The following is a 27,289-nucleotide window of genomic DNA, read 5'->3' on the forward strand; positions in this document are numbered from 1 at the left end:
CGCGCAGTGTCAGTCAGTGATGAAAGCTGAGGGCCGCTCTACAAACCTTGATATGACAGGGTTGTCGTGACATCAAAGCCCGCCGCAAGTGTCCACACAAAAGATAATTTATGGCCTGACAGAAAGGCAGTATAAAAAGCTGGGAAGCAACGGATTTATGCATTTCTGCCAGAAAGGGCGATAATAGTAGCGGCGCTTCTTCCTATCTCTATTTATGGTGTTTCTTTTTCATTTCTTTAATGGAGACGGGATAATGCGAGAAAGCTTTTTTGATCCAGTGTATCGGTGCGTACATAAAGTAGTCACCGCACATGCGGTAAAGGTTGTGGCGTACACCGTAAAGCCAACTTTCCAACGAGTGGTCCGTGTGTTGAATTTTGAAAACCCTTGCAAGGCGGAGACCTGCCGCACCTCGCGGAACCGGCCGACATTTTTTACAAGGTTAGTGGGTGTCCCGAGGCCTATCGTTGCCACTGAATTGAGACTTGGGTGAGCTGGATGTGATCCATTGTAGGTAAACAGTGCGAAAGTTAAAAAAGGAATGAAGTAAGACACAAGCACTGTCATCTGCTGCGCACTCTAACTAGAACAAATATGTCTTCACTGATAAATAGGAAGAAGGGTCGTTATTATACCTTTAAAAATATCAACTGTGAGTTCACTCGTCTGGAAGACATATTCAGTAAAATACATCCTTGTTGTTTTGAAGTGGAAGGAATATTTCAAAATTCGCATATAGCGCACTGCTTCCCAGCACTATTCTTTTCGCAAGCAAACACATTGATTGGAATGCGCTGCCCAATGATTCTCATTGGTTGGAACAGCCTGTTTGTTATACTCGTAGATTTCTTTAGTTACTTTTTGTCACCTTCCTACATCTTTGTGCGTAAACTTTTTGTTCTAAATGCGACTATAACATTCTTTGGGAACTTCACCTACTTACTGGATTGTCCGTCTGAATGTAACTTAAAAGTGTACCGTGATCATGGTAAGTAAATTTACAGTAGAATCAAAATGGGTTGTAGTGAATACGACAGGCATTACCAAATCCGGACAGTTAGCTTACCGCTGTCGTTGAAACTAAAGGTGTGGAATCATTGCATTCTACTGATGGAAATATATGGGGCAGAAACTTCGAGGTTAACAAAAAAAAAACCTCGAGAACAAGTTGAGAACCGCGCAAAGAGCGATGGACCGAAAAATGTTAGGCGTAATCTTAAGAGACAGGAAGAGAGCGGTGTGGATCGGAGAGCAAACGGAGATAGACGATATTTTAGTCGACATTAAAAGAAAAAATAAATTGAAATGGGCAAGTCAAGTAATGCGTAGAGTATTATAGGTAAGCTGTGGAGCATTGGAGTCACTGAATGGGTGAGAAAAGAAGGGAAGCGCAGTCGAAAACGGCAGGAAATCAGGTGGGATGATGAAAATAGGAAATTCGCAGGCGCAAGTTGGAATCAACTAGCGCAAGGCAGGAGTAATTGGTGACCGCTGGGAAAGGCCTTCGTCTTGCAGTGGAAGTAAAGATAGGTTGTTGATGATGAAGAGTTTTCTCCTCGCTTAGAGTCCTGTATATGTGCTGGCTGCTGCTCTCTCACCGAGCACACGAAATGCCTTCTGGCTATGTGCCCAAATAGATTACTTCTTCATGGCTATTGTCTCGCCTACACTGTCGAAATATACGCCATTGTTTTTACTATGCCTTTCCCGGCCGTAACGACTCCCAACTATTTTCTGAAAAAAGAATAAACACACAGATGTCCGCGAGCTCATTATACAGTAGTGGAATGACACGCTGTGATGTTTACAGATGCTACTTGTAAAAAATATAGACGTGTGTAATTTGATTCGACGCCACCACAGAAGCATCGCTGTAGCGTTTACAGTGACATTATGTAAACATTACTGACGTCTGTTTTGATCTCATGGCATCATAATTACAGACCGCCGTTTGTTTGCTTTTGTAATTTATTTCCGTAGCACCATAATACGATGCCGTCATATATACAAGAAGTTCGGTAGTTTTACTGTAATTTCTTGATTTAGCTACATTTATCCCTCGTAATCGAATACGAGCAATATTTTGTGCGAGGACTGAATTTTCTAAGAACTCCGTGGTATGTCGCGAAATTTTGACATCCAACACTTAGGCGTAAAAACTGTTGCACACATATATCAAGAAAAAAGAAAGAGGCAGCCTGAGGCGGTTCCCGACTTAAAAGCGCAAGACTGTTTATTTTGCACTAAAGATGATCACATATATTATGAATGCCCGAAACGACTTCTTCTAATAGCGTATGGCTGCTGAAAATATTGAGAACAGTTGACACTTCTATTTGCACTTTGCAATTTGCGCACACACAAGAACTTTTGCACGTTGGTCGCTTGCACGGCTGGCGCGAGCTATTCATGACTGGGCAGTCTGGCGTTGCCAGTGCTTACGCAGGCTGCAGGCACCAGGAACGTGCGCTCCCGCTCCTTCCTTCGAAATTCCTCTGTATCAGCTACAGCCATTGAGTGCCCCAAATGATGAATGTCGCGAATTGGCGGCACACCGTAGCCAAAGCGGCATTGGAAACAAACTGTATTCTCAAGCTCACCACATACCCGTCGTAATCTCGGATTTACATAATGGGAAGAAAATTTTGGAAGCATAAACTGGCCTTCTTTGTGTTCACAACAACTGTAGGAAGTAGTTGACGTTGCACGCTTGAAACCTTCACCCATCGCGACTCCAGAAAATAGTTGCGAGCGTCCCGGTGTTGCTTCTAGATGACACCGCATGGCGGCGCTAGAAACAACTGGTCTTCGCAGATGCTTCACAGCCGGCAATTAAGCCAGAAAACATACTGCCATGGCACCATCGTAACCACCACCATCATCATCATCGTGCCTGTATTTACGTCTACTGCAGGACGAAGGCTTGTCCCAGCGGTCTCCAAATACACCCGTTTTGCGCTAGCTAATTCAAGCTTGCGTCTGCAAATTTCCTAATTTCGTCATCCCACCTAACTTTCCACCATCCTACACGGCGCTTCCATTCTATTGGCGAGGGCATAGGCTGCACTTGCTCGGTATGTCGCGAGTTCGCAACAACTCGCGTTAAAGGCTTAATCATGGCTATTGGAGCATACCGTTGACTCCAGAAGTCTTCTTTATTACCACACGAGGCAACTTTCCCGAATTTGTCATAAGGCTTACGAACTTGAGCTTGGCTTAAGATTTTGCAAATATTGCCTCACGTTTACAAAAAATAGGACCGGTTCGCTAATTGTTTTAAAGGTGCTTATGATAGGGACAGTGCCGTAGAGCAAAAGAAGTACACACGAAGAGTGACTGTAGCTTTCTCTCTTCCTATTTTGTGACAGCGCTAGTCGCCTTAAGCTTCCGGTATACTTGCTCCGAGCAAGCTTATTCCGAGAAGTTACCGCATAATGTGAATTTGCTAACAACAGCCACCGGAAAAGTAACTGTCATTTCAAAAATGTATTGATTGTCGGTCTAAAGATGAATGTTTGTTAACGAATGATCCCATAAGAAGGTGTGTGCTACGCGCAAACATTAAAGGTACCCACAATTTCCGGAAAAGTGTCGATATTCTGGTGGAAATGAAAACACCAAAGTATACAACGATATAACCAAACATGCCCTCCGATGTTAAAGTAGGAATGGTAACTACAAATCGTCATAGAAAGTTGTGCAAAACGGTATAACGTAATACGTGGGAGCACAACGGGGTTACTATGGCTGAATTATTACAATGTGGTCGCATATTCCTGTACATGAGTAGGCTTTTATAAGTAGGCTTTAATAAGCATGAGTAGGGCATGCATGTTGTTCAAAATCTCATTATTTATTGAATAGGCGTTTGTGCTTCATTTCTCACGTATTACAATTCATGACAGTTCACGCTTACAATCAGAGCTCTTTATGCGGCTACGAGTAGAACAGCGGAACCGTGGTGGCTTTCATATGGCAGCACACATTACGCTTTTTCACGTACTAGTTCCTCTGAACGTAAGTTCTGATTGCGCATTGGATCACGAGTTCCTCGCTTCAGCTCGCGCATATTTTCAAGAGACGACGTGCTTCCAGACGACAATACGCTGACTTTTACACCATGTGTAAAAGTACAGTTCACGGTAATGAAACTCGTTTCGCATTCGAAAGCTTGGCTTGGCTAAAAATAACTTGCCTTGACTTGTGCATCGCCCGAGCAGTTGGACAGAAAACTACGACAGCACTTAGCGGTTATTGGAAATAATTAGACAGTTCCGCAGGCATGATTCGCCTGAACACTAACTTGATAAACAAGATTCTTTTTTTTTCGGCTATTTGCGCTCTTGCCTGCTTCCCACTAAAACCAGTACACAATGCTTATCGCCTTCACCTCTCACTGTTTCTAACATAACAATACACAAACACGATCGTGACTTGTGATAAAATGGGAAAAATTCTGATAGAAAATGTTCTGTGACGTTTTCCGTGGTACAAATTGAAGTTTTGGATGCTTTGACTTGTAAGCTTTCCGGATAGCGTAAATATTGGGAGCCGACAAGATGCTTCCTTTCGCTTTTATCTAACCCCCTCCTCCCCTACCATCCTTGTCATGTTGACGGATTAAAAAAAGAATTATTGTTCAATGTTAGCAGGTATATTACGTTTGCTACAACGCCTTTCTGCTTGACTCGTTGCATTGAAGTTTAAAAGTTAGACGTTTTGATGGACGCCAAGACAGTTAGCAACATCTTGAAAAGAATGGCTGGCAATAAAAACGGAGCAAGAGCTCACGCCCACATAACAGCATATTAGCCGGTAATAGTAATTTATTGGAAGACAAGGCAGCTGAAGCAGCCGGGAGGCAGCTTAAACTAATAAACTAGTAACTCGGTGGAAATAATAATTAACAAGCTTATTTGTGAATCGTTTGGCTGTAGTGCACAAAGCATAAGTATTGATTGGCAAACTAATGCCGCGCATACAATAAGACCAGCAACTAGCGTGTCTGCTAATCACCGGAACCATACGGTACAATAAAGCCCTAAATTATTGATCGTTCGTGGAAATAATTTGACAATTTAAGACCAGACGATATACACAAGAAGGAAAGTGGACAGCAACCTTGGCATGCAATGACCTATGTACCAGCCGCAATGAAAGCATGAACATGCACTTTATTCCGCAATAGTAACGAGCGCGGCGCTGCCAGCAAAATTGCTGTTGGCATAATCTATGCTGAATAAGTGACGAGATACAATATAAATAGTTCATTGCACAAAACTGTTTACTGGCAGTGATAAAGCAAAAGGGCAATTGAGACTATATTAGGAATATTGGCGAAGTCCACGCTGAACAATTGCAGGATGCTTCAGTTGTGGGAGAGGAAGTTAACACAGTGTAAGTTCTCTAGCATAAAATTATTTGTGGAGTGCAACCTCGCTACATCATCGTCCATTTTAACTCTGGCATTAAAAAAACAGGGATTCGGAGCGGAAAAAAGAGTATCATACCAAACTGTCCCAGTCTGCCTCTATGATCTCATGCTCAAGGTTTCGTACCTTTCTGTCACCTGGTAGTTTTGCCGTTGACATTTTGCCACGACCAGGGTTCATCTCGATGATTACTCTAGAAGGCAAAAATCTAAGCATAAGAAACCAATTTCGAGCCGAAGTCTTAAAATTCATAAATTAAGGTGCAATTCGGTAAAACTTCATCTCCCCCATAGTAAGCAAGATGAAAGAGAACGATGTGCATGAAGGACACAAGGCTTCATCTGTAAAAGACAAACAGTTGGTACTCTAAAGTATGGACTTTCCTATTTGTCGATAACTATTGTTTCCTTGAACTCTCGATTAAGCTTCAGTGAAGGACATAGTTCACTTCCAATTCATACAGTGATGCTGGGATTTCTGATAACATGAACGAAATCACATATTGTCTTTCAGTACATACATGTTCACACCATGCTTGGATTTCTAGGCACGGCCTCTTTATCATTATTCCAGAAACTCGATTTGGCCCATTCAATCCTAACAACTGCATCTCTGAACAACTGTATTTTCTGTGAATGGGAAAAATATGACTCCTCGTTGCAACATAAGCAAAATTTCTCGAGAGAGGGAAGAAAAAATGCAAGCTGTTTTTGTAAAGCTCCTCTCTTTACCGAAATGGCGAACATATATCAAAAATGTGTTTGCCTGAAATTTGCAACTTCTCATGACGTTCCCCCCGCGCGTCGTAAACGACAAATGCAAGAGTTCGCGGATCTGAGCATCGAGAGACGCATAGCGTTGCATAAAGCTAACATACGAGAGTGGGCACACGCACTCTTATGCATTAGTAAACACTCGACGCAGTTCCGCACAAATGGAAAGAAAGAGAAAAAAAGAACACTTGCCCTGCTCCACGCGAACAGTGAATCACACAACATGACACTCAGATAACGCCTCTCTCACCGCCAACAATGCCCTTGAGGAACGCAGTGCCCATGCCCTGTTCGGCGAGCACGTGTAGAGAAATACAATACAAGGCAACATCATCAGCAAATCGCAAGTTACTAAGGTATTCCCCATTACGTCTTATCTCCAATGGGTCTGAATACCTCTTGTAAACACGTTTTGAATAGCATTGGAGAGATCGTATCTCCCTGCCTGACGCCCTTCTTTATTGGGATTTTATTGCTTTCTTTATGGATGACTACGGTGGCTGTGGAGCCACTATAGATGTATTTCACTATTTTTACATACGGCTCGTCTACACCCTGATTTCATAATGTTTGCATGACTGATGATGTTTCGAATGAATCAAACGCTTTCTCGTAATCAATGAAAGCTATATATAAGGGCAGGTTCTATTCCGCACATTTCTCTATGACCTTATTGGTAGAGTGAATATGGTCTATTGTTGAGTAGCCTTTACGAAATCCTGCATGGTCCTTTGTTTGACAAAAGTCTAAGGTGTTCCTCATTCTATTTGCGATTACCTTAGTAAATACATTGTAGACTGATCGGTATATAATTTTTGAAGTCTTTGGTGTGCCCTTTCTTATGGATTAAGATTACATTGGCGTTATTCCAAGATTCCAGTACGATTGAGATCATGAGGCATTGCGTATATAGGGTGGCCAGCTTTTCTAGAACAATCTGCCCCACCATTCCCCGGCTGCCTTCCCCCTTTGCATAGCTCCCAAGGCTTTCTCTACTTCTTCCGGCATTACTTGTGCGACTTCAAATTCCTCTATACTATTCTCTCCTCCATTATCGTAGTGGGTGCCACTGGTACTGTTTAAATCTCTATAGAACTCTTCAGCCACTTGAACTATCTCATCCATATTAGTAATGATATTGCCGGCTTTGTCTCTTAACGCATACATCTGATTCTTGCCTATTCCTAGCTTCTTCTTCACTGCTTGTAGGCTTCCTCTGTTCCTGAGAGCATGTTCGATTCTATCCATATTATAGTTCCTTATGTCAGCTGTCTTACGCTTGTTGATTAATTTGGAAAGTTCTGCCAGTTCTCTTCTAGCTGTAGGGTTACAGGCTTTCAAACATTGGCGTTGCTTAATCAGATCTTTCGTCTCCTGCGATAGCTTACCGGTATCCTGCCTAACGAAGTAACCATTGACTTCTATTGCAAACTGCTTAATGATGCCAATAAGATTGTCGTTCATTGCTTCAACACTAAAATCCTCTTCCTGAGTTAAAGCCGAATAGATGATCGGTGTAACGTTAAGGGATAAGAAAAGAGCAGATTGGGTGAGGCAACAAACGCGGGTAAATGACATCTTAGTTGAAATCAAGAAAAAGAAATGGGCATGGGCCGGACATGTAATGAGGAGGGAAGATAACCGATGGTCATTAAGGGTTACGGACTGGATTCCAAGGGAAGGGAAGCGTAGCAGGGGGCGGCAGAAAATTAGATGGGCGGATGACATTAAGACGTTTGCAGGGACAACATGGCCACAATTAGTACATGACCGGGGTAGTTGGAGAAGTATGGGAGAGGCCTTTGCCCTGCAGTGGGCGTAACTAGGCTGATGATGATGATGATGAGGTGTTCTGTAGCTTGATCCGGAATTCCTCTATTTTTCCTCGTACCGCTAACTCATTGATCAGCTTCTTACGTACCAGTTTCTTCCGTTTCCTCATCAAGTATAGGCTAATTCGACATTTTACCATCCTATGGACACTGCGGCGCACCTTGCCGAGCACGTCCACATCTTGTATGATGCCACGGTTAGCACATAGTATGAAGTCTATTTCATTTCTAGTCTCGCCATTCGGGCTCCTCCACGTCCACTTTCGGTTATCCCGCTTGAGGAAGAAGGTATTCATTTCCGCATATTATTCTGTTCTGCAAACTCTGCTAAGAACTCTCCCCTGCTATTCCTAGAGCCTATGCCATATTGCCCCACTGACTTGTCTCCAGCCTACTTCTTGCCTACCCTGGCATTGAAGTCGCCCATCAGTATAGTGTATTTTGTGTTAACTTTACCCTTCGCCGATTCCACGTCTTCATAGAAGCTTTCGACTTGCTGGTCATCATCACTGGATGTAGGCGCGTAGACCTGCACGACCTTCAATTTCTACCTCTTATTACGTTTCACAATAAGACCTGGCACCCTCTCGTTAATGCCATAGAATTCCTGTATATTACCAGCAATATCCGTATTAATCAGGAATCCAACTCCTAGTTCTCGTCTCTCCGCTAAGCGGCGGTAGCACAGGACGTGCTCGCTTTTTATTACTCTATATGCTTCATTTGTCCTCCTAACCTCACTGAGCCCTATTATATCCTATTTAATGTCTGATAATTCCTCCACTAGCACTGCTAGACTCGCCTCACTAGATAACCTTCTAGCGTTAAATGATGCCAGGTTCAGATTCCAATGGCGGCCTGTCCAGATCCAGAGATTCTTAGCACCCTCTGCTGCATCACAGGTCTGACCACCGCCGTGGTCAATTGCTTCGCAGCTGCTGGGGCACGTAAACACCCATAATAAATCTTTTTTCCTGGGCACCATTTCCTGGGGACCATGAGTCCTGGGGACTCATGTTACAAAGTTATTGTTTGGGGCAAGACGTGCTTTCATGTATAGGAAATTTCCAGAATGCCTTCACATTTTTTATAGCGACAGAGTGTTGTTTACTCAGACAGCGCGTAAAGCGAATAGTTGTGTAGGTTCCCGATCAAACGTGAGCGCCAGCGACTGCGGTGGAATTTACGATGACTTATGCCTGACTATGCGACTCCTTGACCTACAGATCAGATTCCGACGACGGGCCACAGTGCGTGCCGCTATCGTTGTGCTTTGAGCGTTACTTCTTTTTGAAGCCACAAGTGGCGCGAAATATGGAGTTAGATTCGCGACTCACAATTGGGGTATTGTCTTTGTTCTTCACCATCACTTCTGCGTGACATTGAAGACGTGCTACATTTTCATTGAGTGAATACGGGTAACTGAACCACTGACATTTGTGCCGCCTGGGTTTACTATTCTAACACAATATTTGATTATTACTAACCAAATTTTTTCCTCTAACAGATTGCAAAATAGAGGAACTTGGATATGAGCAGGACGTCTTAGGAGAAAAAAAAAATTATTGTTGATTATTCAGGTTTCACCGGACAGCATAAAAGTGAAATTCAACAAGAATATCCAGCATATTTAAATGTCTGCCCACTTGCAATATATTCGTAGAAGTTCCTTCTTTGCACGCTGATACTAACTACAGGAAAGAAGAGGGAAATATAAGTGAAAAAAATAGATAAGAAGACTGGCCAAGGGATTGTCAGAGTGGAAACACTTTAAGAGAAATGACCACTAAGGGTCGCAAGAGTCTGTGTGCAATGTTCAGTCGTTTCTGAGAAGCGCTGTTGGTCTTTCTTGCCTTGAGCATCTATTAGTGTTTAGGACAAGTCTCCAGGACATTTTCCTCCGAGCGCAGTCTGCCATCCAAGCGGCTGATACTAAGCTCCCGGAGCAGAGCGTCGAGATTCCAGCCTCCATAGCTCTAACTAGACGCGTCGGCCTAGAAACGACAGGATGGTTGCTGGTACATTGTGTAGTCTTGGCTATATCAAAGGGAAGCTGAAGAGTCTGTCGAATTCAACAAGACGCTAATATACGAATGCGGGAACGTTATAAACTATGAACGTAAAATTTTGGGCGGGATTTTTCACTTAGGAACGACGTAATCGCCGGTTAAATTTGCACTGTAGCTCCGCCCCCAGTCGAGCGCCGTGCGCTGCTGCTGACGCTGACGATGAGAGCGGAGACAGGAAACCGCTGCGTAGTGACATCAGCAATGGAGTTCCGCTCCTTCGCAGTCTCCGCGACCGCGTCTGACCGCGCTTATTTCTGCGTGCGTGCCGTCATATTCTGCCACGCTCGAGCCTGCATTCCTTTGTTTGTGTGTATGTGGAGTGGTAGTTGACATGCGCAGCATGAACTGAAGTGGTGGACCGATCATATCGGCGTTCTCTGCAGCCTACGATTGCATGAATACCAGCGGCCGCGACGATGTTCCACTACTCCCCGCAAGACAAGAAGCTTGCAGCTAAGTGGGAGGCTACTGTGAATCGTAAGAATTTCGAGCGCTCAAGAACAACAGTGCTGTGCTCTAACCACTTCCGTGACGACGATTACTACCAGGGTTTATCAATAAGGCGTAAATGAGTGAGAGTACGACTTTCTGCTAGCGGGCTTTCTAAATGCAGCGGGAAAAGGTAGGGTCAACGAACACACAAAGGCGGGACGGGTGCGGGCGGATGGATGGTAACTTGTCTTGGAAGACCTTATGAATACACGAACTCGTCCAAACCTGGATTTTCATTTTTTGCTAGCTCCTTCGTGTATATAGCACGCTGAACGGGAGGTACATGTTCATCTCCCACCCTTTACGCAGCTTTGGTCGCAAACCGCCGTTAATTTTCTATTCGCACGTGTATTGTGAACAGCCAACATGCAGCTACCATAATGCAGTGCAAGTGTAAAGTTTTCATGTGTTTGAAAGCCGGCGCACGCCAGGACGCTGCGCTCCCCCTCGCGCACAGAGAGAAAATGGCTGTCTCACGTAGCCGACAGAATTCGCCGCTTTTACGGCTCCGGTTACCAGTAGCGTGCGGATGGCCCGCTGATGAAGGCCACTACACGTGCTACATGAGCCGGAAAACTTTTCCCGCTTGTAAACCGTCTGTATAGATTGCCGAAAGCTTGGGGCAGCGCACAAATAACGACAATCGCATCCCTCCTTAAGTTCCACGAGGAGGCATGCAGGAACATAACAGTAGAGTTCCTTGCCCGGAAACGAACTCACTGGATCGCTGAACACAGCTTTGCAAAAAACATACTCACCAAAGAACATTTTTAACACGAGGAGATGCTAACACTTCGCTTTCGTCCGCGTTGAAAGTACTGCTAGAAACGCAAGCTCTCGAAATTTACCATTACCGTCACACCAAACCACAGCGCTAAACCACCTTACACCGTGCTGCATGTGTAGCGGCAGCGGCCGGTGCGGACGAACATCAATGTTGACGTTACGAGGCGCCCGAAAATCACAGGCAGAAACGAGGGGCGAGAGCTGCCCGAGTCTGCTGCTGCACTTTTCGTCGAAATAAAATCTGTTTGCGCTTTCTTTCGCTCAATTTCGACGCGATATTCAAATTCGGAGGGTAGAAAACAATTACGTTCACCTCTCCAATCATGTTTTCTGGAAAATTCTTCAGCTTCCCTTTAACGCAACAGCGTTAAGGAGCTTGTGTCGTAGAAAAGTCGGTGTCGGCGGCGTTGGCCGTAAGCGAAAAATGTCGGAAGGTAATTCATAAATAAAAACAACTTGCAAGATGGGCTGGGTGGGAATCAAATCAGGGTCTCCGGAGTGTGAGATGGAGACGCTACCACTCAGCCATGACTTCGATGGTTCAAAGTCACATAAAAGCGCGTCTAGTGAATGCGGTGTTGCCTTAGAAACGTGCCGTAGAAAGTTATACTGCGGTGTATATCGGTAATTCATCATCATCATCATCATCATCATCGTCAGCCTGGTTACGCCCACTGCAGGGCAAAGGCCTCTCCCATACTTCTCCAACAACCCCTGTCATGTACTAACAGTGGCCATGTTGTTCCTGCAAACTTCTTAACCTCATCCACCAACCCAACTTTCTGCCGCCCCCTGCTACGCTTCCCTTCCCTTGGAATCCACTCCGTAACCCTTAATGACCATCGGTTATCTTCCCTCCTCATTAAATGTCCTCCCCATGCCCATTTCTTTTTCTTGATTTCAACTATGATGTCATTTACTCGCGTTTGTTCTCTCACCCAGTCTGCTCTTTTCTTATCCCTTAACGTTACACCCATCATTCTTCTTTCCATAGCTCGTTGCGTCGTCCTCAATATAAGTAGAACCCCTTTCGTAAGCCTCCAGGTTTCTGCCCCGTACGTGAGTACTGGTAAGACACAGCTTTATAGTACACTTTTCTCTTGAGGGATAATGGCAGCCCGCTGTTCATTATCTAAGAATGCCTGCCAAACGCGCCCCAGCCCATTCTTATTATTCTGACTATTTTAGTCTCATGATCCGTATCCGCGGTCACTACCTGTCCTAAGTAGATGTATTCCCTTACCAGTTCCAGTGCATTGCTACCTATCGTAAACTGCTGTTCTCTTCCGAGACTGTTAAAGATTACTTTAATTTTCTGCAGATTAATTTTTAGACCCACCCTTCTGCTTTGCCTCTCCAGGTCAGTGAGCATGCATTGCAATTGGTCTCCTCAGTTACTAAGCAAGGCGATATCATCAGCGAATCGCAAGTTATTAAGGTATTCTCCATGAACTCTTATCCCCAATACTTCCCACTCCAGGTCTCTGAATACCTCCTGTAAACGCGCTGTGAATAGCATTGGAGAGATCGTATCTACCTGCCTGACGCCTTTCTTTATTGGGATTTCATTGCTTTCTTTATGGAGGACTACGGTGGCTGTGGAGCCGCTATAGATATCTTTCAGTATTTTACATATGGCTCGTCTACCTCCTGATTCCTTAATGCCTCCATGACTGCTGAGGTTTCGACTGAATCAAACGCTTTTTCGTAATCAATGAAAGCTATATATATGGGTTGGTTATATTTCGCACATTTCTCTATCACCTGATTGATAGTGTGAATATGGTCTATTGTTGAGTAGCCTTTACGGAATCCTGCCTGGTCCTTTGGTTGACAGAAGTTTAAGGTGCTCCTGATTCTATTTGCAATTAGCTTAGTAAATACTTTGTAGGCAAGGGACAGTAAGCGGATCGGTCTATAATTTTTCTATGGCGTCCCCTATCTTATGGATTAGGATTATGTTAGCGTTCTTCTAAGATTCCGGTATGATCGAGGTCATTAGGCATTGTGTATACAGGCTGGCCAGTTTTTAAGAACAATGTGCCCACCATCCTTCAACAAGTTTGCTGTTACCTGATCCTCCCCAGCTGCCTTCCCCCTTTGTATAGCTGCCAAGGCTTTCTTTACTTCTTCCGGCGTTACTTGTAGAATGTCAAATTCCTCTAGACTATTCTCTCTACCATTATCGTCGTGGTTGTCATTGGTACTGTATAAATCTCTATAGAACTCCTCAGCCACTTGAACTATCTTTCCCATATTAGTAATGACATTGCCGGTTTTGTCTCTTAACGCATACATCTGATTCTTGCCCATTCCTAGCTTCTTCACTGCTTTTAGGCTTGCTCTGTTCCTGAGAGCATGTTCGATTCTATCCATATTATAGTTCCTTATGTCAGCTGTCTTACGCTTGTTGATTAATTTGGAAAGTTCTGCCAGTTCTATTCTAACTTTAGGGTTAGAGGCTTTCATACATTGGCGTTTCTTGATCAGGTCTTTCGTCTCCTGCGATAGCTTACTGGTATCCTGTCTAACGGAGTTGAGTTACCACTGACTTCCATTGCACACTCCTTAATGATGCCCACAAGATTGTCGTTCATTGTTTCAACACTAAGGTCCTCTTCCTGAGTTAAAGCCGAATACCTGTTCTGTAGCTTGATCCGGAACTCCTCTATTTTCCCTCTTACCGCTAACTCATTGATCCGCTTCTTATGTACCAGCTTCTTCCGTTCCCTCCACAAGGCTAATTCGAGTTCTTACCATCCTATGGTCACTGCAGCGCACCTTGCCGAGCACGTCCACATCTTGTATGATGCCAGGGTTAGCGCAGAGTATGAAGTCTATTTCATTTTTAGTCTCGCCATTCGGGCTCCTCCACGTCTACTTTGGGCTATCCCGCTTGCGGAAGAAGGTATTCATTATCCGCATATTATTCTGTTCCGCAAACTCTACTAATAACTCTCCCCTGCTATTCCTAGTGCCTATGCCATATTCCCCCACTGCCTTGTCTCCAGCCTTCTTCTTGCCTACCTTGGCATTGAAGTCGCCCATCAGTATAGTGTATTTTGTTTTCACTCTACCCATCGCCGATTTCACGTCTTCATAGAAGCTTTCGACTTCCTGGTCATCATGACTGGATGTAGGGGCGTAGACCTGTACAACCTTCATTTTGTACCTCTTATTGAGTTTCACAACAAGACCTGCCACCCTCTCGTTAATGCCATAGAATTCCTGTATGTTACCAGCTATACTCTTATTAATCAGGAAATCCAACTCCTAGATCTCGTGTCTCCGCTAAGCCCCGGTAGCACAGGACGTGCCCGCTTTTTAGCACTGTATATGCTTCTTTTGGCCTCCTAACTTCACTGAGCCCTATTATATCCCATTTACTGCCCTCTAATTCCTCGAATAGTACTGCTAGACTCGCCTCACTAGATGACGTTCTAGCGTTAAACGTTGCCAGGTTCATATTGCAATGGCGGCCTGTCCCTGTTACGGTATTCAATGAAAACAGTGAACAGACAGTGGCGATACAGGGCTAAGAAATAACTCGGGGAACATTATATAAATACCTTGGTATATGGATAAACGAAGGCAATGGATATATGGAAACACAGGAAAAACCATAACAGTCAAGGGGAAGATAAATGCAGCCATAATGAAGCACAGAGTGCTATGGGGATACAATAGGTACGAGGTCCTCCGAGGTATGTGGAAAGGGGTAATGGTTCCAGGACTTACTTTTGGCAATGCGGTTGTTTGCTTTAAATCAGGGGTACAATCAGGACTCGACGGGGACCAAAGGTCTGTGGGTCGCCTCGCATTGGGCGCTCACAGGAAGACTTCATATGAAGCTGCGCAGGATGATATGGGCTGGACTAGTTTTGAAGTGAGGGAAGCTCGCAGTAAAATTGAGTATGAAGAACGGCTGAGGAATATGGAAGAAAGTAAACGGGCTGGGAGAGTGTTCAGGTATCTGTACAGGAAAAACATTGATTCACAGTGGAGGAAAAGAACTAGGAAGCTTACCAGCAAGTATGCGGCCTGTGGGGTGGGCAACTCAACAACAATGAAGGTCAAGCGGAAAGTCAGAGAAGCTGAATTAATCCCGTGGGTGGCGGCAATGGAAAAGAAACCTGCCATGAGTAACTACTTAAGAGGAAAAAACGAAATCGGGAAAGAAACCATTTATGATAACTCAAAGGGAAGCTCATTACTTTTCGAAGCGAGATCGGGATGCCTTAGAACACGCACCTATAAAGCGAGATATAAGAAGGAAGAAGAAGCATGTGCTTGCTGCGGTAAAGCTAGGGAAACGATGGAGCATGTTTTATTAGTATGTGAAGACGTCTACCCAGCGGTCGATTGAGGCACCAATGGCCTCCTTGAAGCCATTGGGTTCAGCGGGAGCAGTGGTAAAGCAAACATGCCCGTAAGGGGCATTAGTAAGTGGCGATCGGAGGATTGGTGGAAGAAAAGTAGGGAAACGACAAAAGACGGAGACGTACATAAGCACAGTTCGCAATAGGGGATCAGAAAATTTGGGCGTGGTAGTTCATAGTGTTTTTTTTTCTTTTTTCATTGTTTAACCTAGGTAGGACATTAGGCAGTATAATAGCAAGAGCTTGGTGGCACATCCCACCGCCCCGTTCCAATGGGGACGATCATAACATACATCCATCTATCCATTTATCCATCCATCCCGCTTCTCCGCTTCGTCTCGTTTGAACGCATTGGGGCCGTGCGGGGACCGGTGCGACGACGTCCCAATATGCTTGCGTTTAATAAGTTTTCTCGCTCTCCCCCCTTCCAACTTCCAGCGTGCGTCACTCGAACCCTAGTGTTTAGGCAACGCGGCTCCTCTTTCCGCTCACAGCGCGATTCCTGGGTGCACAGTCCGATGCGGGACGCCTCTGACGTGGTCGCTGTACCGCAGCGCGTCTTGTGGGAAAGCTTCCCCAGCGATGTGTGCCGTGCTGCTGGCGAGGAGTCATGTGTCTGTGTGGTGCTCCCAAGCGAGATGAAGGACGATGCCATCGAGGCGTCAGCCCCATGATCGCGTCCACCTTCATGGCGCGTTGAGGCCCGGCTGTCCATGCCGATCACGACGTTTGGCTCGCGTAGATCGTTTCTCCCTCCGAGACAGCGAGTTCTTTAGTTCGTTCCGCTTGCTGAGGCGCATGTTTCCTCTTTGTGTGACTCAAGAGCATGCCGAGCGAATGTGTTGGCGGGGTGAACGGGGTGCGATAACGCTATCGCGTTCCACTCTTGAAGTCGAAGCTTAAGCGTCCTCCAAGTTTTTTTCGTCATGAGACCCAAGATAGCACCCTTTCTTCTAACGTCCTATTATGTTGATGTTCCCGTACAGTAAGCTCAGTCCTGAAGGGACGCGCACCATAATATACTAAAGAGCTGCTACAGTTTAACGTGTGGAAGGCGAATAACTTTTCCAAACTGTCTGTTTAGAATGGCGTTTCAGAGAATCCATGTTTCTAGTATATTCCCACAATGGGAAAAGCCAAAAGTGTGACTTGTTCTCTAAGTTGTAAGTTGTTGTCCCGACATTGGAGCTGCAGTTTACAGTTACGGCCGCTAAGAAACACGCAACGCGGTATGTTCGATGACAAAGTATTTGCTAATAATGGTATTCAGGAAGCGTTTATTACCATGAACTGGGTGTGCCTATACCATTGCAAAGGGTGGACGCCGGGTGGCGACTACACTCGTTTGCTCGCCCCATCACACATCTACACTGGAATTCAACCGGTTTCACGATCGCCCGCTGCCACCGGGACTCTTCTATTTTTTCTGCTTATGTCCACCGCCCCTTTTCCCAAAAGTGCTGAAACGTGCTTCCACTACATGTTCGGTAAACCCTCTCTGTAATTAATTAATTACCTCTTCATCTCTGTAATCACGCTTTCGCTCAACTGGACTCTGCCATCGCAAAATGATGTTGCTATTTCGCAGGAGTGGCCAACTGCGCGGCGTGCAATTGGGTGACGTGACAGTAGAGCCGTGTCTGTACCTCTTCTACACTAAATGTTCTGCTCCGTGAGCAATTATTAGCAGCTTCGACGGTAGACCGCTCTACCATCCTCTACGTCATCCCAGCGTAGACCAGCGAAGACTTGGGGGTCGTGCTGGCGGCTGTTGATGGTAACGACGGAAAGCGAAGGCTGCAGTGGAGCAGCGGCCTCGGACGTGCCTCGATTCGATGAAGCGAGCATGGCCGGTGGTGTTATGCAGCGAGCCGAGCGGAGCTCCAGTGACAGCGTACGAGAGGTCTTGGGGAACGAAAAGCACCGTCCACCACTTGTAAGGAACCCCTTTATTACAGCCGAGCTCGTGTTCCTACGACGAGGATCAAGCTGTACTGCTGGTGATGATATATACTGATTAAGAAGATGTACAATGGGTGATGATATGTGGAGATCATGAAGTTGAAAGTCAGGCATGTGTTGCGCTCACAGTATGTTTAATAAACAAGCTCCGGTAAGATCTAACAACAAATATTTGCAATCAAGCGCTCTCTGAAAGCGCAAATGACGCGAAAAAAGATCGTCGTCCTGACCAGTTCCAGCCTTTTGTGATATTGTCATCAAAGGTTCCGTGATCATGTTCGTTGCGGTCAGACGACTCCCGATTTTTGTTCACGTCGTTTTTCTGATATCAAGCTGTTTAAAGTTGAAATGTCAATGTAGCAGCGAACGTGTCCTGCCTAAAGCTTGCTTGGCCACAGATACGATACACCATTCAATGATGGTGCAGCTTTATTGCGTCGTTGCCGTCAACACACTGCCCTGCCGCCGAGGGAAACAAGAAAACAAAGGTGAACTGCTTAGCAGCTTCTCACGGTACCGTGGCGATCAAGGGCGGCAGTACTGACGTCACAAGTGCTTTATTTTCAAACGATGCTTGTATTGGCTCACAGATTGCTGTGGCATTGTCGTGGTCATACAAGAAAGCCCAGTTGTTCCCAGGACAGAGAAGCTGCGGGAAAGGGCAGTTTGGTGAGTTGAGAGCTGCGTCGGCACCGGAACGCGAGCCATTAGCGAGAAATCAGCTGCATTGGCGTGCGCGCACGCCATGCGCACAACCAATCAGAGCCGTTTTGCTTCCGCCGCGGAGGTAAATCCCCCGAAAGGGTTCCATCTACTATGCTGCGCCGGCTTCGTTTCCGTTTATTTCAGTCTCGAATGATGGATGGGGTGGCTACGCGTTGAGCGTTCCCCCGAGGAGCAGGCAGCCTTCGACGAACGGCGGCGAGAACTCGCCCATGAAAGGGCTCGCCATCGGCGTGCCGGTCCAGCCGTCAGAGCCGCCCGAGCCCAGGCAATCTGACAGCAACGAGAATAAGATCCCGAGTTGAGGGAACGGGAGGCCGAAGCAATCCGGCACCTGTGGGTTGCTTAACCGTGACGAAAGTCAGGTGCACGCAGGACAAGCTTCGTTTACCTTCATTTTTCGGTAAGGAAATTTTTGTGTCGGTTTCGCTTCCAGAAAAATATAATGCTATAAATGCAATCTCATTCCTTGTCTCGTGGATATAAATATGGGTTTAAATGATCTCGACATTGCGTTTGGTTCAAAGAGTAGGTGTAAGCAGGAAAAGGTTCGCTCACACGCACTTGCACGAACTCTATCTCTCCCTCACACGCACGCACACACATAATACGCACGCACATACAACCATGCGCACACAAACGCGCACACATTTGTCCGCATGCATGCTTCAACACGAACACACCCGTTCGCATACGCACACATTCATCCTCGCCCATGAATGCCCCGCAAGCACGAAAGCGCACGCCCACGTACACTAACACGCACGTACACGGGAGTGCAGGCTTGCACACACGCCGCGAATGTTCACAAACGCACACACGCACTATCGCACATGAAAATAAAAATGCGGTGGCACACGCATGTGCACACATACACACGAGCACACGCGCATACAACCATACACACGCACGTTTAAGGCGTGCCACACGCGTAACCACTCTCTACCGCCTCGGCTGCCTCTCAGAAAGCTGCGCGTGCGAACAGACCGCGTAACAATCGCTCTACTATCACCGTTTCAACGTCAGCTATAATAAATCGCGTTACGGAGCAAAATGGAGCAACATGATTTGCTCCACTGCGCATCCCTGACCGAAACACTGCTTGAACGCCCCACCAATGTTCCGACTATAGCTGCCATAAATGCATATGTTGTTAGAAGTGACTACCCTCTCGTTGTAGTCAGTTGAAATTTTTTGATGTTCGGCTGCTATTCTCAAAGAATTTTTAAAATAGTTTTTCCAATTCGGTTACGCTTGTGCATTGCCGTGAAGTTCCGAAGGAGAATGTCCACAATTCCTGGACATGCAAACTGTGCAGTCAGAGGAAGACTTGCCCGACGTAGCGTGTGTGTAACAAAAAGGATAAAGTTTCTTTCGTGGCATGAGCGAGTAGTGTGGTCTATTGTATCCCCCTTTCTTGAAGTAAACAGTACTTGGGACAGACGGACGTCGCATAAATGACCGTCTAAGAGAACACGCACACAGTGTCAAGGAAGTCGTGCGCGTTGTTTGGGTTGCATTTCACTGCAGTTCTTGTGGCATGAACCGGTTTTTGCTAAGTGCAGTTATGTCAGCGGAAGCGCTGACAACCTTAAATTGAAATACCATAGGTAGAAAAGATTTCCCGACTTGTCTCTGCCTGTGTGAGTACCCCATCTGCGTACCCGCCAGATACGGAGTCATTCTTATGAAAGTGGATTGCGCGCGTAGAATTGGACGGATGTTCAATGTAAGCACAAGGTCGCTGAAAATAAATTTTTGTTGGAAGTTAGCGCTCGCCTGCCCACACGTTTCATCTGTCTGTGTAAGATTCTCTGCGCTACACATTGCCAATGGCATTAAGATGTTCTGCCCTAACACCGCAGCTCGAACGCCAGCGCTATGAAGGAGTGGAAACCCCCGATCCTTATATCGCGCTTCGTGCTTGAGTGGGCCATCACGCTACTGCTCGGAGTGACTGTGCAACCACTGGCAGCCACCAACAGCGGCGCTTCGCAAAGGCCACATATTATCTACATGATGGGTGACGACGTGGTAAGTATACTGCCGTGAAGCTTACTCTTCGACCGCAAATCACATGGCCGGCTTCACATGCGAAAGCCGCATTTTTATTGCGTTAGCATTCTTTGGGTACTTCATGCACTTTCCAGATGCTATCTATCTATCTATCTATCTATCTATCTATCTATCTATCTATCTATCTATCTATCTATCTATCTATCTATCTATCTATCTATCTATCTATCTATCTATCTATCTATCTATCTATCTATCTATCTATCTATCTATCTATCTATCTATCTATCTATCTATCTATCTATCTATCTATCTATCTATCTATCTATCTATCTATCTATCTATCTATCTATCTATCTATCCACCTTGGTCACAACGCAGTCAGTGGCCGAATGGGTGGCGCATCGGGCTGCTGACCTGAGGTAGCAGGGTTCGAAACCAACTATCGGACCAACCTGGATCGCTGAGTAGGTGACAATGTGTACCAACCTGCCACTCTTCAACGAACCTTTTTCGCACCGACGTGGGTCACTCAGGTGCTGGAGTGGGTATACGCATCGTTCGCCAAAGAAACAGTTTCATGCCAACTTGGATTACTGGGTATGCGCCGCTCGGTCTGTCCTAGCCTCCAATGAACATCTTTGATGCTAACTTGGGTTACCTAGTATAGTTCAGCTGGTGAGTGCCGCACTTTAATGAACGTCTTTAACACCAACTTGGGTAGCTAGGTGTGACGACTAGGTAGGCGACTGGTAGTCTTCCTAGGGAAGCCCGAAATTCAGTTGTCCCGCTGCAGTACACGGACCTCATACCGACCATGGCGGTACGTTGTGTCGCTATATTTATTCAATGCTAACGCATTACCGCCGACAGCCACCTCACAATGACTGTCGACAGTAATTCCCCAAGCTCAGACACTGCTTAAAGTGCGGTGGTGTTCAGGTTGAACACGACGTTGCTAGACGTCACCAAAGCATGCCGGACGTTTGTTTCTGCCCGTATTGTTTGTCGCTTTGGTGCGAACGACAACCAGGATGGCGGTCGAAATTAACCGGGCGCCGACGGTGAATCTAGGAATTAATCGGAGGATCACTGAAAAAAAAAAGAATTTCGTAGATCCGAAAGATGTATCGCAAGTGAAGCGGTCAATCAAACGTTACAAGTTTGCCCGTTCCATTCCGGCGTCTTTGGCTTAAAGGGAAGCTGAAACGGTTTTCAATTTCCGTGAATTGCTGGAGTTGGGAAGAACGGACCTATTAATTTACGGTTCTGACATTTTTTCTTTGTATTGTCAATAGAAGGGGCAGAAATCGTTTTCTAAATCCCCCCCGCGGACACGCCCCCGTCGCTTCCCGGAGCGCCGGGTGAAGATGCAGCCGGAGGAGAGAACCGGCGAGAGTGACGTCATTCCCGGGGACCGTACTGGCGGATCGGCGGGCTGGCGTGTGCTGGCATGGTTCTTTCCGTCCTGCGCTTTACTAAACGACGCTACGAGAGATCTGCGGCCGCTCACGTTTGTTTTCGTTTGCGATTTTCGTGAACTGTGCTTCCTTTATGTGCTGCGTGAGTGCCTACAGCCAAGGGCACCCAACATGCCCTCGTTCTATGCAGCATTCGGCTGTGCGAACACAGGTGGGCGAGACGATGTGGTGTTTCACATGTTCCAGAAGGACAAGAAACTTGCAGCGCGCTGAGGAGAGATAATTTCTTGCCGACGAAAACAACTGTGCTCAGTTCGGACCATTTCCGCGACAGTGGTTATCATCGGAGCTTGACAACGATGCGGTCAATCATTATTCCAATTAAATGGGCGCGACTGAAGGCCGGCGTTGTTCCGTCTATATTCTCCCACAAGAGAAACTCCTCGCCACTTCCAAGAGCAGCCTTCGCCAAGAGGAGAAAGGGTGAGGTAAGGGTTTTAATGGACAATTTTTTAAACGGATGATCACCTGAGTGTCGAACAAACGGCCTTACAGCGGCCTATGACGAAGCGAGGTGGAGGCACAGCCGGGAATATGCACATGCGTGCAAAGTGCTTGCCGTTTTCATCCTGTTTTTCCACTCCGCTTTGTCACGGAACACTGTACTACGGCTGTTTTTTCGGCGTTGTTTTAGTAGGGTGAAATAACTGGCCGGGGGTACGCTTGCGCATTCAGTGATATTTGCTATTCGTCCTACCACGCGGTGCCCTCAGGTTTAGCTGTTCAGCATTCGTGTTCAAATCGTACGACATAAGGCGTTACGTTAATATTTTCATGCTCGCGTTAGAGTAGTTGAACTCGGCGTGTAAAAACTTCGTTCCGTAGATTTCGCACTCACAGCTTGCTACCAGCAGCGAAATGCGGCAAAAACGAGCGTCGGCACAGCCGCGCCCGTGGCAAGTCGGACGGGCTTAAATAATGAAGTAACGTCGTGAAGTATTGAACTTGTCAGCGTTGGACGTGGTCTAGCCCAATACAGGCATCGCTGCTGGTCAAAAAGTGTTTTTTTTTGCCTTTAACTAGCTATGCCTCATGCATGGCAACATAATTATTTGAAAGTAAATATAATACATTACTCATTACGTTCTTATTACGCTCATTGATTTGAATTAAAGTACCAATTACCGCTTTCAAAAAAGCAATGGTATTGCTTTATGATTGCTTCCAAAAAGTTTTCACGCAAAAAGCAAAAAGCAAAGTATAATGGGACGCCAACCTTTCCTCAAAATAATATACACTTGCCAACATTTTATGCCCTCCCCCCACCCCGCCCCCCCATGTGCCTCCACGACACCTCACGACACTACCAACGTTCTGGCGTCGTACAGAGCTTACTGGTGCATATTTAACGCAATCATTAATTACTTTAGCCATGAAATTACCGACACAAAATAATTCACATTACTAAATCACTAGACAACTAATCCATCACATAAATTACTGAAAAGTATTTCAATTACTGTAAGTAATCCAACGGTTGTCATGCTTGGTGATATGCATGATATGCTGAAATTCATGACATCCATGCCTTGCACTCTTTCAGGTTCTAACAGAGCACCTTGAGAACCGAGCCACCGATGAACCTGTTCCACTACCATCACCAGCCGAAGAGTTTGAAGCAGGCAGTGTGACACAGGCAGAGAATGTTGAGTTTGAAGTAGCCAAACGAGATCGTGTTCGCGATCGTGTATCAACGCGCAAAAAACCACGGAACTTTAGACGAGCAGCGGCAAGGTGCATGACATCGCGGAACTGCATCCGTGTTTACAATCTAATGAGAGGTTAGTGCTTTGTAATTCTTCCAAGCAGCAAGTTCTCAGTGACACTTTAGCTCGTTTTTTCTCCCATCACTGGAACGTGCAGCTACATAAGAAGGCCAGCTACCAGCTAAGATTTCCAACGCGCGAGAAGGTGCACACATCGCTCTCGCGGCTGGCACACTCAACATCGTCGTTGCGGCCATCGTTTTCTGTATCGGCTGTCGGTTCGAACATGTACGACGAAAATACAAGCTTTCCGAGACAGCGAGAACGTTCCATAATGCTTACAACTCAGCTGTGAAGCCAGAACAGAACAGCGTGCTACGCTCTGAATGACGTCAAACCGTGAATGACGTCAAAGCGGTCCCGACCAATCACGGGCAACAGCGGCGTTCGCGCGATGCCCTGAGGCGCTGGTGCGCGTTTTCTTGCAAAAAACATCCGCTTGCTTTTGTTTCCACCCTTTTTAAACGAGATATTCGTGTTCAGTGGACTCAAAACTGTAGAATGCCGCAGGGAACTCATATTTTTTTGGAAAAGTGTTTCAGCTTCCCTTTAAAGAAAATTGGTGCACGGGCACGTACCCACACGCACTCGTGCTAGACAATGCATGGGCGGCGGTCATCTGAAAGAGCTAGTTAGCGTTGGCACGATATAAGTATACATGCGATTGTTACCTATTGATCAGAGCATCGCGCTGCTGTGATGACGGATCGAGATTCCATACCGCCGTCGGGCACGTAATCGATTATTTTAAGTGCGAGCCATTTAGCGAGACAGCAGCAGCACACAGCTGCCATGGTCCATAAAGTCCGGAACAGTTCGTAAAACATAACATCCCTCCGAAATGCTCGAGTTCTTATTATGCCCACAAACCTCAAACCCCGCTCCCCATTAAAAAAAGGAAACTTGGCCATCCTTATTTCTGGCAATAGACAAAATATGTTCAATAAGATACAATCAAACGTTGGTTCTGCGATCAAATAGATGCAGTGTTAATGAACTAACTAATAATTCATTTTCTGTACTTTTCGAAATTGAAACTATTGCAGTGTATGAGAAACGATACCGCATTTCAGAAAACGATCAGCTTGGTTTGAGTGAGGTTACGCGCACTTCAACCAGAATTTGGAAAAGAGCGACATATAAAATTTCACGATATCTGGAGAAGTTAGCCAAGTGACGGGCCTGGCACACTACGGCCCGTGATGTGATGAGGAATGAAAAAGAAATTACGGCCTAAACCCGCTTAGAAGCAATTATCGTGGTGCGAAGCATTATATAGTGGCTCCCATATTTGGGAAGTAAATGTTCTTGCTTCTCTTCTTGCGTCATAGTGGGGTACCGCTACCTATCCCTTGCTGTTCCGGCACATGATCTAGAAGTCACACTCACATTTTTTGATCGAGACACGTTTGCAGTCTTCGCGAGAACAGACGTATGCTGTGCACAGTCGCGAGCGGCGCCCGGTGTCCAATCATTGCACCAATGAGCGCACGCCTCTGCGCCAGGTGCGCGTCAGTTGCGCGGTAGCGACTCCTCTGGCGCGTGAACGTAGCGGAGCTTCGGATCGTGCTCAGAGAACCCAGGACAACCAAATTTCGCTGCGCTCACGTGCCTCACCTTAAACGAACCCTTACTACATAAATAACAGTTTTAAAGCAAAGTTTTCTTTGCCTCTTCGACTTTTTCACTGCTGCTGCTGTGGCTGCTGCTGTCAGGCACACCGCGTTGGGGGGGTCACAACGTGCGCATGCACGAGAGGAGTGAGTCAGAGAGGCAAGGCGATGCTAGAAACTCGTTTTCACCCCACCGCGTCGAATGTGCACAATGCTCTCTGGAGCTCCCTGGCCGTCGCGCCATTAGCCTCTCGACAGCTGTAATTACCCGTGACTCCCCTCAGAATTATCATTAATGAAAAGACTAGCGCAAATAACAGGGACATACATCAGAGGAAGCATACATGGGGAGCACGTCAGTTACTGTCCGGTTCAGGCGTTCGGTAAGACCGTTTGTTTAAGTCTGGTAGGCTGTAGCAAGCTTAATTGTGTTCAATTACGTATGATCGAGGTAAGTTGTGGATGATTTTGGCTAGGAAGTATCGACCGCGATCGGTGAGAAGTTGACGAGGTGCGCCATGGTGTAAGATAAGGTCGTGAAGCAAGAAGTCAGCGACGTCTGTAGCGCTGTTGGTGGGTAGGGCTCTTGTAATGGCATAGTGGTTTGTATAGTCCGTATCGACGGCCCTCCATTTATTTCCGGCATTGGATACAAAAAGATGCCCGTGAATATCAACGCCAACGCGAGAAAAAAGGTCAGTAGGTATGTCTACAGGCTGCAGCAGACTAACAGGAGGCATAGCTTGCTTTTTTGACTTGACGCTGTGACATAGTGGTAGACGGAGCGGTTAAGATTAGGCCAGGAAGAACGTCACCGTACGTGCTCATACGTCCCAAAGACGTCAGGGTGTGAAGCGGTGGGAACATCTTGCGTGTTGCGGGGTGCATAAGGAGTGCATCTTGCGGCCATAGGGTGTCATTCTGAAGCACAAACACGCGTAGGGAAGGGTCGGACGGATCAGAAAGCAGGCGTTGGATCAGCTGCCGTAACGATTTATCATGGCGTCGTTCAGTACCAATGTCTTTCAAGGTGGTGAGAAAGAAATAGAGAGAGAACTCTGATAGGTGTGGCGTCCACTAGAGCATACGGTGCATCGATGGAATAACGAGACAGGCAGTTGGCATCCTGATGTACACGATCCGACTTGTAGACCACAGTGTATGTAAATTGCTGGAAGCGTAAGGCCCAGCGACGGAGATGACCGGTGGGACCCTTGAGTGAAGAAAGCCAACAAAGGGCGTGGTGATCTGCGGTTACTTTAAGTGTTCGACCATATAAACAATGTTGAAATTTTCCTACCACCCAAACGACTGCCAGCCACTCGAGCTTGGTAGTCGAGTAATTGCGCTCGGGCGGAGAGAGGAGGCGGCTAGCGTAAGCGATGACGTGGTCATGGCCATATTGGCGCTAGGCTAAAATGGCGCCGATTCCGTAACCGCTGACGTCAGTGTGAATTTGAGTCGGACCGGAGGTGTGAAAACATGCAAGAACTGGAGGCGAGGCATTGTGATTAGCGTGATGAGTTCCGAGAAAGCAGTAGCCTGTTCAGAACCCCAACAGAAAGCAACGTCTTCTTTGAGGAGGTCTTAGAGCATAGGCCAGTAAAGCTTCGAACATCCTTGGCACAGGTCGGCACGGGGCAATTCTGCACGGCGCTGACTTTTGCGAATCGGGACGTATACCTGACGAATAGAAGAGATGTCCGAACATGGTTATTTGACGGTGACCGAAGTGGCATTTGGACAAATAGAGCTGCAGGCGAGTGGTGTGGAAAACATAAATAATAGATAAAAGACATTCAAGGTAAGTTGCGAAAGTTGGCGAAAATACGATGATGTAGTCCAAGTAGCACAAACAAATAGATCACTTAAAATCACATAGGAGCATGACCATCATGCGGTAAATGTTCGCCGGGGGATTGTACAATGTAAAAAAATTTATCTTAAACTGATATAGGCCATCGG

At 46.2% G+C, this 27,289-nt stretch overlaps 1 protein-coding gene across 1 annotated transcript in view; it reads left to right on the plus strand.

Annotated features, from left to right (window-relative positions):
• Positions 1-299: 299 nt before the first annotated feature.
• The window catches only part of LOC135911242 (arylsulfatase B-like), a 205,069-nt gene continuing 178,079 nt past the window's right edge, over positions 300-27,289 (plus strand). The window contains exons 1-2 of the mRNA XM_065443432.2: positions 300-441; positions 20,314-20,482. Coding sequence (XP_065299504.2) covers positions 20,330-20,482 — 153 coding nt within the window. The 5' untranslated portion in view covers positions 300-441; positions 20,314-20,329. The remainder of the gene's footprint in view (positions 442-20,313; positions 20,483-27,289) is intronic.

Source organism: Dermacentor albipictus, chromosome 9 (genome assembly GCF_038994185.2).
Source record: "Dermacentor albipictus isolate Rhodes 1998 colony chromosome 9, USDA_Dalb.pri_finalv2, whole genome shotgun sequence".
In the NCBI taxonomy this organism is placed as follows: Eukaryota; Metazoa; Arthropoda; class Arachnida; order Ixodida; family Ixodidae; genus Dermacentor; species Dermacentor albipictus.